The 16,765-nt window shown below is 40.7% G+C and overlaps 1 protein-coding gene across 1 annotated transcript in view; it reads left to right on the top strand.

Annotated features, from left to right (window-relative positions):
* Positions 1 to 11,612: 11,612 nt before the first annotated feature.
* Positions 11,613 to 16,765, top strand: part of nt5c3a (5'-nucleotidase, cytosolic IIIA) — a 59,766-nt gene continuing 54,613 nt past the window's right edge. The window contains exon 1 of the mRNA XM_084336250.1: positions 11,613 to 12,195. Coding sequence (XP_084192376.1) covers positions 12,058 to 12,195 — 138 coding nt within the window. The 5' untranslated portion in view covers positions 11,613 to 12,057. The remainder of the gene's footprint in view (positions 12,196 to 16,765) is intronic.

Here is a 16,765-nt window from a genome sequence, read left to right as displayed (position 1 = left end):
ACTGTGCACGTGCAGGCTTCGCAGGGCTGTGCCATGTGCTATTATATATGCGCAAGTTACTGTTGCATAATGTAGGCTATGGCTGCTATTATATGTAATTCATATAGGCTACCTAATACCGACAACAAAATAGATTGAATGCCTCTACAAATCATATTATACCCGGTAGCCAATCGAACGAAACTAATAAAGGCATTCATATTCCAGCATGGTTATAATGACACACCAACGCCAAACAGTGGTTAACGGTCTTTATTAGTATTTCGAGCTGTCCAGGCAGAATTGCAGCAATAGTCTTAGGGAGTCGTTGATATCTGACATCACCAGCGTGTACAAGTCCGCCAGCCTTTTATTTATCCCATAACACGGGTTGTGTCTTCTTGGTTCGACAGCGCCTCCGTGAACAATCTCGCTCGTGGAGTTTCTCAGAGTTCGCTCAGATTAGTCCATTATTGCACATCCCATGGGGGGTGTTTCATTACCATATATGGATAATCATGCACGAGCATTGACGGTAAGAACAAATGGTATTTATCAATACAGAGTGTGCGTAGGACCCGTGTACGCACGGTTGATAAATCTCGATATTTCTGTGCGTACACACATTCTAAATTCTGTGCGTAGGAACGGAAATAGAACACTTTCTACGCAACGTTGATAAATGAGGGCCCAGTGGGGTCGGCAACCTGCGGCTCTAAGGCTGCATGTCGCTCTTTAGCCAATCAGCTGCGGCTCCCTGGCCCAAAATAAAAAATAATAAAAAAAATTATTTTGGAGATCGATGTCATGTGACACTGAAATGAAAAAATATTTCATCAACTAAGATATTTAGTCAACAAAAGGCTTACCTGTATGCCTGATATGTGGTGCGAAAATTTGATTTCCGGTCTACAGATGCCAGTGTTTTTTCTCCTTTTCTGTGTTTTATTTCAAAGTAGGTCTAAACATGGTAGTCTTTTTTCAAAGTGGACTACTTTTTATTTTATAAATGTTCCACAAATAAGGGAAGGACTCAAATATACCTGAATAGTTCAGAGTTTTATTTCAAAGTCAGTCTACAGACACCAGTGTTTTGTCTCCTCTTCTGTGTTTTATTTAAAAATAGGTCTACACAGCCAGTATTTTTTCTCCTCTTCATAAGAGTTTGAGGTTTTCCTTTGTTATAACAGGTAAAAACAGCAATAAAAAGTCAACATTTTTCTTTTTGTTGCTTTATAATCCCATTAATGCAACAAACTGTGTGCTATAAGTATAAAGTATAATAAATCGCAAATTACTTTGGGTATGCAATTGTCAGGCGTTTTATGCTAAATGTGGGGTATGCTTGGGGATATATAAAACGTTATACACTGTGTTATCTCCATTTTAAGGGTAAATAGGTTGTGCGGCTCCCTGAGCATTTTATTTTGTGGGACGGGGGAAAAGTGGCTCTTTTGATAGAAAAGGTTGCTGACCCGCAGCTAGACAGTAAGGTACTTGGTCTGGCAGTTGACTATGTTTATGGTCCGATATGTCATATATTAAATGCATGCTTAATGAAAGGTGTTTATCCCACTGTCTATTCTATTACTATTCTATTACGCTATTCTCCCAGTTCTCAGTAAACTGATGGAGAGAATAGTCCACTCACAAATACAGGATTACTTTGACTGTAACGGCTTGAACACAAGTTTTCAACATGCTTACAAACCTAACCATTCAACTTGTTCCACCCTTACAGTAATGACAGATGATTGGCTCAAGGAAATTGATAACTCAAAGATGACTGGTGCAGTATTACTTGATTTTAGTGCTGCATTCGATGTCATAGACCATGATCTGCTCATCGGTAAACTAGAATGCTATGGGTTTTGTCCAACAGCCATCATATTTATGAAGAGTTATCTCACAAGTAGGACACAAAGGGTTTATTACACTGGCTCTGGTCTCACTCTAAGGTCTTAGACTGCGGGGTCCTGCAAGGGAGCTGCCTAGGACCACTCCTATACGTTATCTTCACAAACTACTTACCATCAGTTCTGTGTAAAGCAACTGTACAAATCTATGCAGATGATTCCACATTGTACTATGCTGCAAAAACAGTGAACTGGACAATGTTTTATCAGCTGAGTTAAATATGGTGTTTGATTGGATAAAACGGAATAAGTTGGTACTAAACATCTCGAAAACCAAATCGATTATCTTGGGTTCGAGTCAGTGGCGGCCGGTGGGTACTTCGCCACTAGGGGCGCTATACCAAACATTTTGCAAAATGCAAACATGTACAGTACAGTACCACGCAACACTCATGGCAAGACGTGAGCGATTCGACTCACGCTCACGGCAATGAATCGGCTCTTATGAACGAGTCGCTCAGCTGTTACTACAACAACACACAACCAGTCAAATAAAGTATAGTCTAGACTCTAATTCACAACTTGAAACACAATATATAAATAGAAAAGTTAGAAACAAAACTCGCCCGTCTACAAACACAGGCAGATCTCTCCCTCTCTCCTTCTCTCTCTCACACACAGCGCGACGTGGAATCGATTCGTTACACAATCAGACCTATTATATACCAAGAATAACTTCAGTATGAGTACAGGGCTGTACACATATTTTGCATATTGTTAAACGAGCCAAGGCTAGCTATTAAACTATCGATATGAATCGAAAATCTGGGACCCTGATGTAAACAAGACAAACGTCTTTCTCTGGTCTGCATCCCCTTAACAATTGTGTGTATTGAGCCGTACTGTATTGTACCCATTCTGCAATCTGTTAATAAAGTTCTCATTCATTCAAACATAGACGATATTGAACAAGCCATAATCCACGTATTTTCAATCCGAGAGAGCTGCAGTAGTTAAATCAATGAGCCATCGATAAATAAACAATCAGCAATGTCTCGCTTCATGAATGGCCAGCAGTAGTACTGCTCCTAAAAAAACTATTTACAAACGTTAACGTTAAGCAGAGAGAGAGAGAGAGAGAGAGAGAGAGAGAGAGAGAGAGAGAGAGAGATTTCTTCAACCTCGAACCTAAATTCCTTAGCAACCCGTGTTACCAAGTAAACAAATCACGGAACGATAGCCTAGTACTACTAACGTTAGCTCCCAGAACGATAGCCAGTTAGCCCGCACCAGTCTAGTACTACTAACGTTAGCTGCCAGAACGATAGCCAGTTAGCCCGCACCAGTCTAGTACTACTAACGTTAGCTGCCAGAACGATAGCCAGTTAGCCCGCACCAGTCTAGTACTACTAACGTTAGCTGCCAGAACGATAGCCAGTTAGCCCGCACCAGTCTAGTACTACTAACGTTAGCTCCCAGAACGATAGCCAGTTAGCCCGCACCAGTCTAGTACTACTAACGTTAGCTGCCAGAACGATAGCCAGTTAGCCCGCACCAGCCTAGTACTACTAACGTTAGCTGCCAGAACGATAGCCAGTTAGCCCGCACCAGCCTAGTACTACTAACGTTAGAGAGAGAGAGAGAGAGAGAGACTCACTGTTTAGTTGAAACGTCCAGGGCAGGAGAGCTTGATCCGCCATATAGCTTGTTAGCCAAGTGTTAGCTCAGCTGAGCTCGTCGACGTTAGCACAACACTCAACAAGTACATTCCTTTGTCCATTTCCGCTCGAACAGCCTGCAAACTACCTGGCGTTCTATCGCCCTGCTCTAAGACAAACTCTAACCTTAACCAACTTTGAAAGAGTGCCTAAGCTTAACAGTCTAAATAACTTGCAGTCACGGCACGGCACGCTCTAAGACAAACAACAGTCCTAGTACCAGGAACCAAGCTAGAAGCTAGAATTGGAACATTAGAAATTGGATTCGGCCAATCAGAGATCGTCTCTGTGAAATTCTGCCATGAAAAAAATACTGGCGTCGGCCAATCAGAGAGCGTCTCCGCGAAATGCGGCTATGGAAATTCTCACGGAAGTTCACGCTGCTTTCTAGACCGCTTCAAATCGCGCTTGGATTCCAACATAATAGTCATATTTCAACGCACAACGCCGTATGCACTGATTGGCTGTGACGGAGACAGCGATCAAACTGTGACGCGCACTCAGAGCGCTATCGCGTATAGCCCGGCCGAGAAATTAAAAAAAAAAAAAAAAACGTGATGTCACTTCCTGCTCTGGAAAACGATGTTTTTTTTAATTTAGATAATAACGTTATATTGTGCATTGGAAATACAAACATACTTAAAATGAGTAAATATTATTAATTTTAAACATGTTTATATTATTTATAGGGCTATAAAACACAAAAACGAAAAAGTTTTATTGTCTTCTTCTCTGATTTAACAGCAGCTGGCCAGCAGGTGGGTCGGCGCCCTAGCGCCCCTAGTGGTAGAGCCGCCACTGGTTCGAGTCATAAACTGTCATCGATACCAAAAATGAGTTTGAACTTGTCTCAGGAACCCATAGAACAAGTAAATAAAGTAAAATTACTGGGCATAATAATTGATAGCCAGCTGTCATGGGCAGAACACATTGATACCATAGTGAAGAAGATGGGGAGTGGTATCTCCATGGTGAGGAAATGTCTTTCTTATGTCCCTACATACATTTGTTGGACAGGTGGCGAAATCTTTAATTTTATGTCACCTGGATTATTGTGCACCAGTATGGTCCTCTGCATCCAAAGGTCAACTAAATAAATGGCAAACTGCCCAGAACAGAGCTGCAAGGTTAGTCTTACATTGTTCCATGAGAACAAACACTATCACTATGCACTGTCAACTCTCATGGTTAACGGTAGAGAATAGGCTGGTTTTCAACACGGTTACATTTTTCAGGAACACTGTCTTTTCATCTCAACCTGTTTTCTTATACAAACAAATTGTCAGATGCAGTCAGGTTCATTCTTATTTTACTAGGTCAGCCGATGATGGACAGATTATGTTACCACGTCCAAAATCAAACACTTTGATTGCCGGGGTTAAATTCATAATTTACCATCCCTCGCCAGCCCTATTTAACATGGAGAAGTTCCCCTTCTTTGCAGGGCTATAACTTTTTTAATTTTATTGCTAAATTGACATTACTATGGCCCATTCAACGTATTATATCTATTGTTCAGGGTGTAGCAACGTTATACTTTTTCATTCACATATTCATACTAAAATACGGTCTAAAGTATAAGTATGTTTTTATCGTTTTCTGCAGCTTTCTCCAGAACTTGATTTATAGCCCTAAATGCATTATATTGATGATCAAATACAGTTTGGTAGGAATCTGTGCGAGATATAAAAAAAATCAAATGGACGTACTTCTAGAAGTTACTACGTATGATCTGATGATGACCGGATGGGGGGGGGGGGGTCGTTTATAATTCCGTGGGCAACGTTATATCATTCATCTAGTGTGGGTGATATGATCATTAGAGCAGTTAGTATAGAAGACATTACAAAATAACGCTGAAACTCACCGTAGCTTCCTCTCGCCGTTGGGAGATGAGCGTGGAACAGAATTTTTTCTATTATGGGATGTCGAAATATCCGATCCATTTCCAGGTTGTATAATAGTATATACGTCCAAATCATGTTGTTTATCGAGTTATTGGTAACGGATCACTATCCGTCGTGATCAGCTCGAGTCCTGGGACTATTACCGAGTGATCGGACCAAATTGAAATGAGCACCAGCTTCCACTTCCTGTTTCTTCCCTGGGCGATCCACCGATCGGCCACCAGATGGCGCTCTTGAACCGCTAGAGAGTTGATAGGGGCTCACCAGTACATCTCATGTCTCCGGGGGATAAATATGATTTCGATCACAGATTTTTGAAATATTGATATCAAAGACGCTGTCCAGCGTCATCGGCAGAATGAGCATGGCGGGGAAAGACGTGTTCCAGCGTCAACGGCGATTAAAGTGTTAAAGAGGACGGTTGTTTATCGTGCCATCAATCATTGGAATAACTGCCCACTGAACATAAGTAAATTGAATAGCAAAGTGTCTTTCAAATACCACCTGAGAATGCACTACTTAAATATGTGAGCAAAATATTCTGATGTTTATAATGATGTTTACAATGTTTTACTGTTTTTAGATTATCATTGTTAATTAAGTGAATTGTGATTGTCATATGTATCTCATGTATTGTTATGTTTTGTGTTTTTTGTTGTCTTTCTGTGTGGACCCCAGGAAGACTAGCTCGCCACTTAGGTGGCAGCTAATGGGGATCCTTTTAAAGTTAAACAATAAACAACAATAAACAATATACCTACTGTTATTAGTTATACCACTGGCTACTAGTCTGGTTTATTACCATAGTGTATTCATACTTGTATATATATATATGTATATTGTATATATATGTATGTATAATACTGTACATACATTAGCTTAGTATATTTATTAGTAGTAATTTATACTCCACATATTCACATGTTATATTATATACTATTGAAAAAAGTAGTAGAACGCGCTCACCTCACTAGACTTGACACTGGGTGCTGTAACCTCTGATATCATACATAAAAAATAGGGAAACAATGTCCAGGCACGCACTCCAGGTTTTTCCAAATTTATTGGCAGCCTGTAATCATGACGTTTCGGTGTGAACACACCTTCTTCAGAATGGCTTGCATGAAGCATGAAGGGTAAGTGACCCTAGTAAATACAAGTCAAACAGGAAGTGACAACACAGGAAGTGACAACATGCTTTCTTTTTGATTTACATAATTCTGAAAAGGTTGTGCTTGTAAGTGGTATTTTGTATTTTTTGCAATCTCTTGTGGGAATGTGTTGTCACTTCCTGTGTTGTCACTTCCTGTTTGACTTGTATTTACTAGGGTCACTTACCCTTCATGCTTCATGCAAGCCATTCTGAAGAAGGTGTGTTCACACCGAAACGTCATGATTACAGGCTGCCAATAAATTTGGAAAAACCTGGAGTGCGTGCCTGGACATTGTTTCCCTATTTTTTATATTATATACTATTACATTTCACAGCTCCTTTGCACTCTGGCTAGATGTCAACTTAATTTTGTTGTACTTGTGCAATGACAATACATGTGAATCTAATCTAATCTAAAATAAATCAGCTTTGTTTTTTGTTGAGGTTCCCCTTTAACTAGTGAATAGACCAATCTAGCACATACTACATTAATTACTCTGTGTCTCTCTGTTGTCTCATTATTAACTAGTGACTAGACCAATCTAGGACATGCAGTATACTATATTAATTGTGTGTGTGTTATGGGACACTAGATGTGCCAATACCTTTCCTCTTAATGTGCAGAACATTAATTGATCCACATAGAGGGCAGAACTGTCTTGTACAGATGTAAATACTGTGAACAGATGTCTGACAAATGTAAGTGTGTTAGTGACACACAAAAGGATCATGCCCAGGACATCAATACAGGGGTGTATTCTGGACCTCTGGACGCATATTTACATCTGTACAAGGGAGGGGATTTCTGTGGCAAGTACATTTTCTGCACAAGAAGAGGAAACATTGGCACACTAGGCAATCCTGTGTGTGTGTCAGTCTGTGTGAATTCACCCAGCAGATGGCGCCACTTCATTATAGACAACTATTTATATCACAATGGGACTAATACACAGTGACTTTTTTTCTTCATGACTATACATTTACCATTTACATGACTTGTAATATACATGGTGTGATATTCTCCTAGATTGTTCAGACTCACACATGACTTGTAATATGATGTGATATTCTCTTAGATTGTTCACTCACACATGACTTGTAATATGATGTGATATTCTCCTAGATTGTTCAGACTCACACATGACTTGTAATATGATGTGACACTGTACACTGTACATTGGAATACTGACAAAGCCATACTTGGTCATTTACTGTACAACTGGGTTAGGACATTTGTGGGGGCCAGTTTCGAATTGCAGTCTTCCGTAGGTGTTCTTTGAGAGTGTTTTTGAAAGTGGGTAGTGATTCACATTCCTTTACAGCTTTGGGTAGGGCGTTCCACATTGATGTGGCATAATTGCTAAACGTGTTTAGTCCCTTGTTTGAGCCGAATCTGGGTTTAACATGATTTGTGGAGCAATTTGTGTGTTGTGATCGTGGTATTCACTGACCTTTGGGAAGTATTTTGACATGTACATGGGTACCTTGGTCGTGTAGTGTATCTTGTAGACCAGGCCCATTGCAAGTTGCTGTACTCTGTCGTCTACTCTAAGCTATCCTAGGTTGTCAAAGTGGGCAGGGGTGAGGTGGGTTCTAGGAGTCAGGTCAAGCAGTAGTCTGACTAGTTTGTTTTGAGATGTTTGTAATTTGGTTTTTAGTGCCATTGAGGTGCTTTGGTACCATGAGGTGCAAGCATAGTCGTAGTACCCTTGAATGAGTGCTCCTGCCAGAGTCTTCAGGGTATTCTTGTTTACCAGAGAGGAGATCCGGTACAAGAATCGAGTTCGTTGGTTGACTTTTTTTTATTACATTGGATGCCATTTTGTCACAGGAAAGATTAGCCTCTAGGATGGAACCCAGGTAGGTAATTTCATCTTTCCTTGTGACAATATTGTCACCCACTGTAACTGAGAAGCCGTCGGTCTTGCTGAGTTTGTTATTTGAACCGAAGAGAATGGACTCTGTTTTGCCCATGTGTAATGATAGTTTGTTATCGGCGAGCCATATGCAGATTTTGCCTAGTTCCGAGCTGAGGGTTTTTTCAACCTGTAACTTGTTCTTGTCAGAGACAAGCAGGGCTGAGTCGTCCGCAAACAGGAACAAGTTGCAGTCACAAGCTGACAACATGTCATTTGCATAAATTAGGAACAGTAGCAGTCTGAATCAATCCGCCATAGATAGAAAAATGGAAGTATGAATAGCTTTTGAACGAATCCTCCAAAAAAGATACAGTCAACTGGAATATGTTAGTTCGTTACATACACATGGATTAATTAATTTGTCATGACTCATTGTGAAACAAAAGAAAAATCGGAGATAGAATGGCCGACGTTTTTTTGTTGTCAGATTTGATTGATTGAAAATTGTATTAACAGATTGCAGAATGGGTACAATACAGTACAGCTCAATACACAATTGTTAAGGGGATGCAGACCAGAGAAAGACTTTCGTCTTGTTTACATCAGGGTCCCCCATTTTCAATGCATCATAAGTCATAACATATATGAGATACATGACATACAGATAGACAGTACTGCTACATCTTGTTTAAGATGCACAGTGAAGTTACCGGTTGTTATTTGATTGATTGATTGAAAATTGTATTACCAGATTGCAGAATGGGTACAATACAGTACGGCTCAATACACACAATTGTTAACTCATTCAGAGCCACGCCCATATGACCAAATTAGGTCTAGCGTGCCAGCACTGAAGTCAATGGGAGGACGGGGATATTTGCGAACGCTTAAACTATATCTTAAATGATGGCTATGGGTCTAATACACCTGTCGCTTATCAATGACTTGCTTGCAGTCAACATGTACGAAACGGATTGTTTTTTCATCTGTACATTTCCGTTTTATACCATTTTGAATACGAGTATAGTTTTGGAGATTTCTAGTAATTCCAGAGAAATCCGCGATAATAGCCCTTTAGTGGAATACACAAAACACGTTGTCATTTTTCGGCTGATTTATGAATCGTTTTCAAATAAACGCTAGATTATCAATAGTATGTGTCCTTATGCACGCTAGAGAAGCAGGCTAAAAAAATCGATTATCCGTGCCTTGGTCAGTGCTAACGGCTCGCATACACACGCTCCGATGGCGGAGAAAGGAACATCTGATTAACCCAAGACTGGTAAAATAGAGTCCTTACTTACCTCACATCAGATGTTCTGCAAAAAGATTAATCCAATTCCTGATCGCCATTCCAAATATTGATTGCGTTTATTGATCCAACGTTATAGTCCAAAACACATAATCGACGCTTCTCCCAGCCTCCCCAGGGAATGTGGTAACACGATACTGCTTGCCCGAGAAGGGAAACCCTGGACCGGAGTTTTTTTCCCTGATGCACAGTCCCAGCCAATCCAATCCAATGATGTGCAATACCATCCGGGAGACGATAGGCGGCGGTATTTGCCCTTTGCGAGCTCAGCCCCATTCCCAATGATAACGTCAGGCTGGATAGATGAAAAATGAATGGATATCACTAATAAAAGAAATAACGATTAAAACCCGACTATACTCGTGATTGGCACGAAACGCATGGCGAGTTAAACCGACTATACTCGTGGTTGGCAATGAATGGGTTAAGGGGATGCAGACCAGAGAAAGACTTTTGTCTTGTTTACATCAGGGTCCCCCATTTTCAATGCATCATAACATATATGACATACATGACATACAGATACAGTACTGCTACATCTTGTTTAAGAAGCACAGTGAAGTTACCGGTTGTTATTTGATTGATTGATTGAACATTTTATTAACAGATTGCAGAATGTGTACAATACAGTACAGCTCAATACACACAATTGTTAAGGGAATGCAGACCAGAGAAAGACTTTCGTCTTGTTTACATCAGGGTCCCCCATTTTCAATGCATCATATATATGACATACAGATAGACAGTACTATACATTTCATGTCTCTAGCACCCCCACAGCCGTATCTGCAATCACTTAATGTCAAGGCTCTCATCCACATTCATTCATTTGACCCCCCCCCCCCCCCCCCCCGCAATCTCCTCCCCGATTTCAATGTAACGCGGAAGTGTAGTGGTCTATGAATGAATGAATGAATGAAAACTTTATTTAACAGATTGCAGAATGGGTACAATACAGTACGGCTCAATACATACAATTGTTAAGGGGATGCCTATGCTGGGGGGAACTGAAAACTGAACGGAAACTCCTTGCAGTTTGGCCAGGGTTTGAAGTCCTCAGATTAACAAGCCTACACCAACTGCTCTGAATTATTGCCATTGGTGATGACACAAGCAATATATTAGCTTTAATTAATCAATTATCTGCTTTTTGGAGTCTGTAACAGTACAGTTTCTACGCCAAATGTATATACACTCTTTTTCTGGACACTTTTGTATCACAAACGGTACTGTATTTGCAAATCTGATATGTCATAAATGTATAGATGTAGCAGTACTGTCTATCTGTATGTCATTATATGTTATGATGAATTGAAAATGGGGGACCCTGATGTAAACAAGACGAAAGTATTTCTCTGGTCTGCATCCCCTTAACAATTGTATGTATTGAGCTGTACTGTACCCATTCTGCAATCTGTTAATACACTTTTCAATCAATCAATCAATAACACTGCTTACCTAATGTACTGCCAAGTTTGTAAAAGTCGAATTACTCGTGTGTGGGGTAGCCAGGCAGGGAAGGAAATATTAATTAAAATGTGGTGTGTGTGTGTGTGTGTGTGTGTGTGTGTGTACTATACCCACCAAAACGTTGTATACAAAAGAATAAAGAGGTACTGGGAAGTGAATAATTTGAATTAAATAGATTTAGACTAGTTTCAAATTCTTGCATTTTTTTTTAATGTTCATCATGACTTCCTTGAAGCTGGAACATTTTAAAGTTGGAATGGAATCGGAATATGGAATACATAACAATTCTCCAAATTGCTAGCTATCTCTGGAATTATTCAGACACACAATCTTACATAAATTGTAGGCCTACACATCCATGTATTATCAGAGACGTTATTTCGTATAAAAATCCTGGCATCCCATTCCTATCCATCCATGCATCTGTTTTGTTGCATCTTGCTTCCATGGATATGGCTCATACCACTCAGCCACACTGAGTTGCGGGGTTATTTTTTCTAATGTGTATATAGACATTCTATATAACAATATCAGAACGTTTCCTCAATTGTCCACCGTACGCCGTTAGTTATCATGAACCCCTTGTATATTTGCTTGGAAATGTCAAGCTTATATAGCATTCTTCTTTTTTTTAATAAATCGGTGTGCGTGTCACCCGTCGCTCACGAGGAAATGGTAGAGGCCGTCGAGAGCTCGCGGACGTCGTCGGTAGCGGACGGACGGGCGCCCCGACAACAAGGGAGGGACCATGTTGACATAGACAGGACTGGTTGGGTCGTTCGGTTATAGGAAAAGGCACAGCCATGGACAAAACAGCCGTGGTGAAAGTCGGCGCCGCGGCCAGTGCCAGCGTGTGTGTCCTTTTCGGCGGGGTGGTTCTCGCCCAATACATCGTCGCCAAGAAGAAACGAGCGGGGAAGAAAACCAAGATCATAGAGATGGTGAGTAATACGTGACCTCGTGCGCCACTCTTGCGTCGCGCATTGCGCAGATGCGGATGTTCACGGAAATAGCCAATTGGTTTTTAGAGGTCATCGTTAGCTAGCTACTAACCAAACCGTGGTATGACAACAAACACTCTTTGTCAGCAAACCCACATGTCCTCGCCATGGAAGTGGTTTGTTGAATATTGTGTCAGAGGAGTTATGCCTGCGGAGTCTGACCCCCATTAGCCCCTCTTCAAATGACTAACTGCCACCAACATTCTGGACAGTCTTCGAGTTATCAAATCAGTCTAGCGAGTGTGGCTGTCCTGATGGGCGGGGCTTCTCGGGTGCACAACAAGTTTCCTAATGCATACGTTTCAGCTTATAATAAGTATGTGAACCCCTTTGGAATAGTCATGTTATTTCACACATTCATCTTTATTATATCTTCCATCTAAGATACAGTTTCTGATCAAGCATGTCATGATTGAAGGAACACACAAATAGTTTGAATATATTTTGATTATTTACTAAATATACAATGATTAAACATGAAATATCCCTGTGTGCATAAGTGAACCCTTGGGACTCAGCAGCTGCTGGCACCTATGACTTCAACTAAACCTTTCCCAGACATTTCCTAGAGTTGAATACTAGTCTCTTTGGTGGATTTTGATTAGTTTAAACTTTTCACCATTGAACTCCCTCAATTCACTGACATTTTAGGGATTCCTTGCAGGAAGAACAATACAATCTCCACAGTATTTCAAAGTTCCCAGTGTCATCTCACTATCCATACTGCTACATGTCTTCTCATTTAACCACTATTATGTCTATCTGCTTGAATATTTAGAATTGTTGCCTTGCTGCATAACTCCTTTGGCATGGCTACAGGGCATGGAGCACATTCATTACCTGTCATTCCTCTGTAGAATTTCAAAATAAAAACATAGAATTCACTGATTTCCTCGTAATGGCAAGGTCACCAGGACCAGAGGCAATACAGCAGCCCACAGAAATTACACTCCTGTGATCATCACCATGCATAATGATAGGTATGGTGTTATAATGGTGGATGCCAATGTGAATAACACACCTCTTGTTATGGCCAAAATGTCTATTCAAAATGTATTCAGTAGTCCACTGGAAGAATATTTTCTGGACCAGCATATCAAAGGTTGATCAAAAAGGGTGTATTTTTTGTGGTGTGTTATTCACACAAAAACAGTCCATAGTTACTTGTCTATTATCAATTATTTGTTAATTATAGGTGGCTCTCATAAAGGGGTGTGTCTTAAGAACCCTCTGGAGGTCCATCCCTCTCTGTAGGCCTATATATAGTGGATGTGTTGGATAACTCTGCCTTGTGTCTGTTCTTACCTGTTGCTGAAGTGATTTATGCACTGAAATAACAAACCACCTGCGACTGCTTTGGGCTGCAATTAGTTCGCTATAAATCTATAAATAACAACATTAAGGATTTGATTATGGATTTAGCCCTGTCGGAAGCTAAATGCAGAGCTTGTTTTTTGTAAATACTTTGGGGAGAAGCAGAACTTTGCTCTTGCCTCTCCTCTCTTGGCGATGCGAACTGGCCGATACTGTTAAATATATTGACGCACCCCTTATTAAAAAACTGTCACTTTAGCTATGAAGGGGAAGATGAGCACAGAAAGAGTGGATGAATGTCACTGAGCAGTGATTTAAGGTTAATGTTATGTTACACACGTTGCTGGTCTCTCATCAACACGGTTAAATTAGCATAATAATTCCTGGTTTCAAGTTAACAATTGTACTGTTGAGCTCCTATGGTAAAATGATTCAATAGCTTTACCATTTCTGAGTTAAATGGTGAGTCAGAAGCAGTGAGCGGAGCTGCCATTGTGATTCCATAACGAGTTGACCTCGCTGCTTACGATATTCCAGATTTTTGAACGTGTTTTTGTGAGAGTGAACGTTTGGAGCTTAGTTCGTAAAAGCCGCAACAAGTGTCCAAACCCTAAGAAATGGCATTCAGGCCAGCCCTACTCACCAATAGAAGGTTCTGGAACACAGTTCTGGACAGTTTCTGCTAGGGGTGGACGGTATAAACGGTATACGGTATAAACGGTATGAATTTGCTCTACGGTATGGATTTTGAGTATACCGTGTAACCGGTAGTGCAGCTCTAAAATAGCAATGACGTCATGTAACCACAGCGCGACTATTTCACTGGCATTTGCCCCTAAAAATAGATAGAATTAGTCATAGATAATAGATATGTGCGAACTGGAAAAAGTTATTTAGGAGGCTTCGCGCAGTGGGCGTGCCAGCCCCTACCGCACGCATGTAAACACGGGTCTAGTAGTCTAGTGGGACGGGACACGGGAGCTGTCGGCGTCTCCCTGAGCTAACGTTAGCTTAGCTACCGTTACAAAATGACCCAGTCAACTATTCACTTTTAGTTTAATACATGATGGGGCATTGTCTAACCGAACGGTATCTAGTCGGCCAGCTACCGATAGCTCCTGACATCAACAAACGCTCCACAAAGTCTAGTACTAGAGACGTGTATGCTACCTGTTAGCTCACGTTAACACAAGTTAGTTCACCGTTCAAAACGAAATGTCCCATTGAACTAAATAATTCACGGAGGCGTTGTATTAACGTTATATATGCAGTAGCTACAGATAGCTCATGATATCAATGTCTTATAACACTGATTCGATGCGTATTCGAGCTGAGGGCTTGCTAACGTTATAATACCAATACAATAGGGTCCAGGTGCAGCGCCGGAGAATCCTGGCCGTAGCTCTGCTCGAGGCTACTCGAGTATAGGTCCAGGTGCAGCTCCGGAGAATTCTGGCCGTAGCTGGAGGCTACTAGAGTACACACAGACAGTGGAGCTTGTTGCGTGGTGGCGATGTCTCGCAGATAATACCAGTACAAGTCTAATTATATAATATATATATTTTATAAAAAAAAAAAAATTATATAAAATAAAAAATTTTTTTTAATCAAAAACGATGATACCGTGATATATACCGTTACCGTCTATGCTTCAAATTATACCGTGATATACATTTTAGACCATACCGTCCACCCCTAGTTTCTGCCCACATTAACCCCTGCGCACACTAATTCAGCATGCAAATGAAATAGCCCTGGCCATGAGGTTCATGGACGGCGCCTTGTCTGAGCATGCAGTCATCATCTGGTGTCACCACCTTGCACAAGTGAACAAGACCTTATTTGCTCAGGTATTCTGTTGGCTTTAGCTGATTAAATACCAGGTAATGTAGATAGGAATGCTGTGTAAAGTTCAATTTAGAACAGATGAGTGAGTGTCTATTAGGGATGGTCAAAACTCACAAATTTACTATTCGATAGTTACTGGGAACTATTCAATGTTAACATAACTTAATAGCGAATGTGTCATTATCAAACAAGCGAGCTAGCTTATCAAAAAAGCACACGAACTTGATCATGCATATTTATTAGAAAATGAAATTACAGCACAATGTTATCAATGAAATTAATTAATATTATTAACTAAAGCAATGGAATTGTTTCTGTACACATTTATAGAACGAGGTGTATTTAGCCCAAATATGTTGCTAGAACATAAAGGGAAAAAAATTCGTTCACATGCGTCAGTGTTTCCCACAGGATTTTGTGAGACTGGTGGGTGAACCTCTGACCCTATAGGGGGGTCTGGGGGCATGCTCCCCCGGAATTGTTATTTTTTCGGTACATTTTAAAGTTAAATGCATCAATCTGGTGCACTTTGAGAGCAAAATAAAGATGCCAGATCTATGATGAACTTTGTGCTCAAAACACAAAATCGACTAGAGGGCAGTGCTTCCCAATCCTCTCCTCGAAGTGCAAAGGGGACAAGGGGGACAAGCTTTCTCAGCGCAGCATTACACAGCACTGGGTAGGGCTGGGCGATATGACGATATTATATAAATATCGGGTACAGTTCATTAACGATACACTTTTTAAACGTATCGTGGATATCGTGATGTTTTGCCCAAGAGGATTGTGTCGCGTCAATCTGGTCCACACGTTGAAACTTTTGAACAGCGCCGCCCCACACACACACTACTGCATCAAAGTTACTACTTATGATAACAAAGGCATTCGTTTTGTGGCATTAACGTTATATAGTTACACGTTCAATAACATCAGCGTATTTACATAGCAACGTCGGAGGTCGACCTAGATATAGCAAGCATTAGTCGTTCATATCTCAGCCCGTGCTGACTCAGTTGTGCACATTCTGCGGTCTGTTAATAAAGTTTTCAATCAGACAGATGTATGGAAAGGCTTTTATTATAACATCCGTTGCAGTAAAATCATTATGCCTCCAGTCGTTTAGTCATCCTGCGGAGCTAAAAGCTAAACGTCGGCCGCGGGGAGCTACCGCTACCATTGTTGTTGTCATTGAGCTCTCCAATGGCGGAAGTAAAAAATTAATACGCGCTTGCCGATTGGTGCTAAGAACAGCAGGGCGGGTGCAAGCGGTGTGACGTAATTGGCAGACTCGACTGTCAATCAAAATGATTCTGTTTGCCGTCTGAATGAATGAAAACGTTATTAACAG

This window comes from Notolepis coatsorum, assembly GCF_963971535.1.
Source record: "Notolepis coatsorum genome assembly, chromosome: 19".
NCBI classification, from domain to species: domain Eukaryota; kingdom Metazoa; phylum Chordata; class Actinopteri; order Aulopiformes; family Paralepididae; genus Notolepis; species Notolepis coatsorum.
This window is presented reverse-complemented; position numbering and strand designations above follow the sequence as displayed.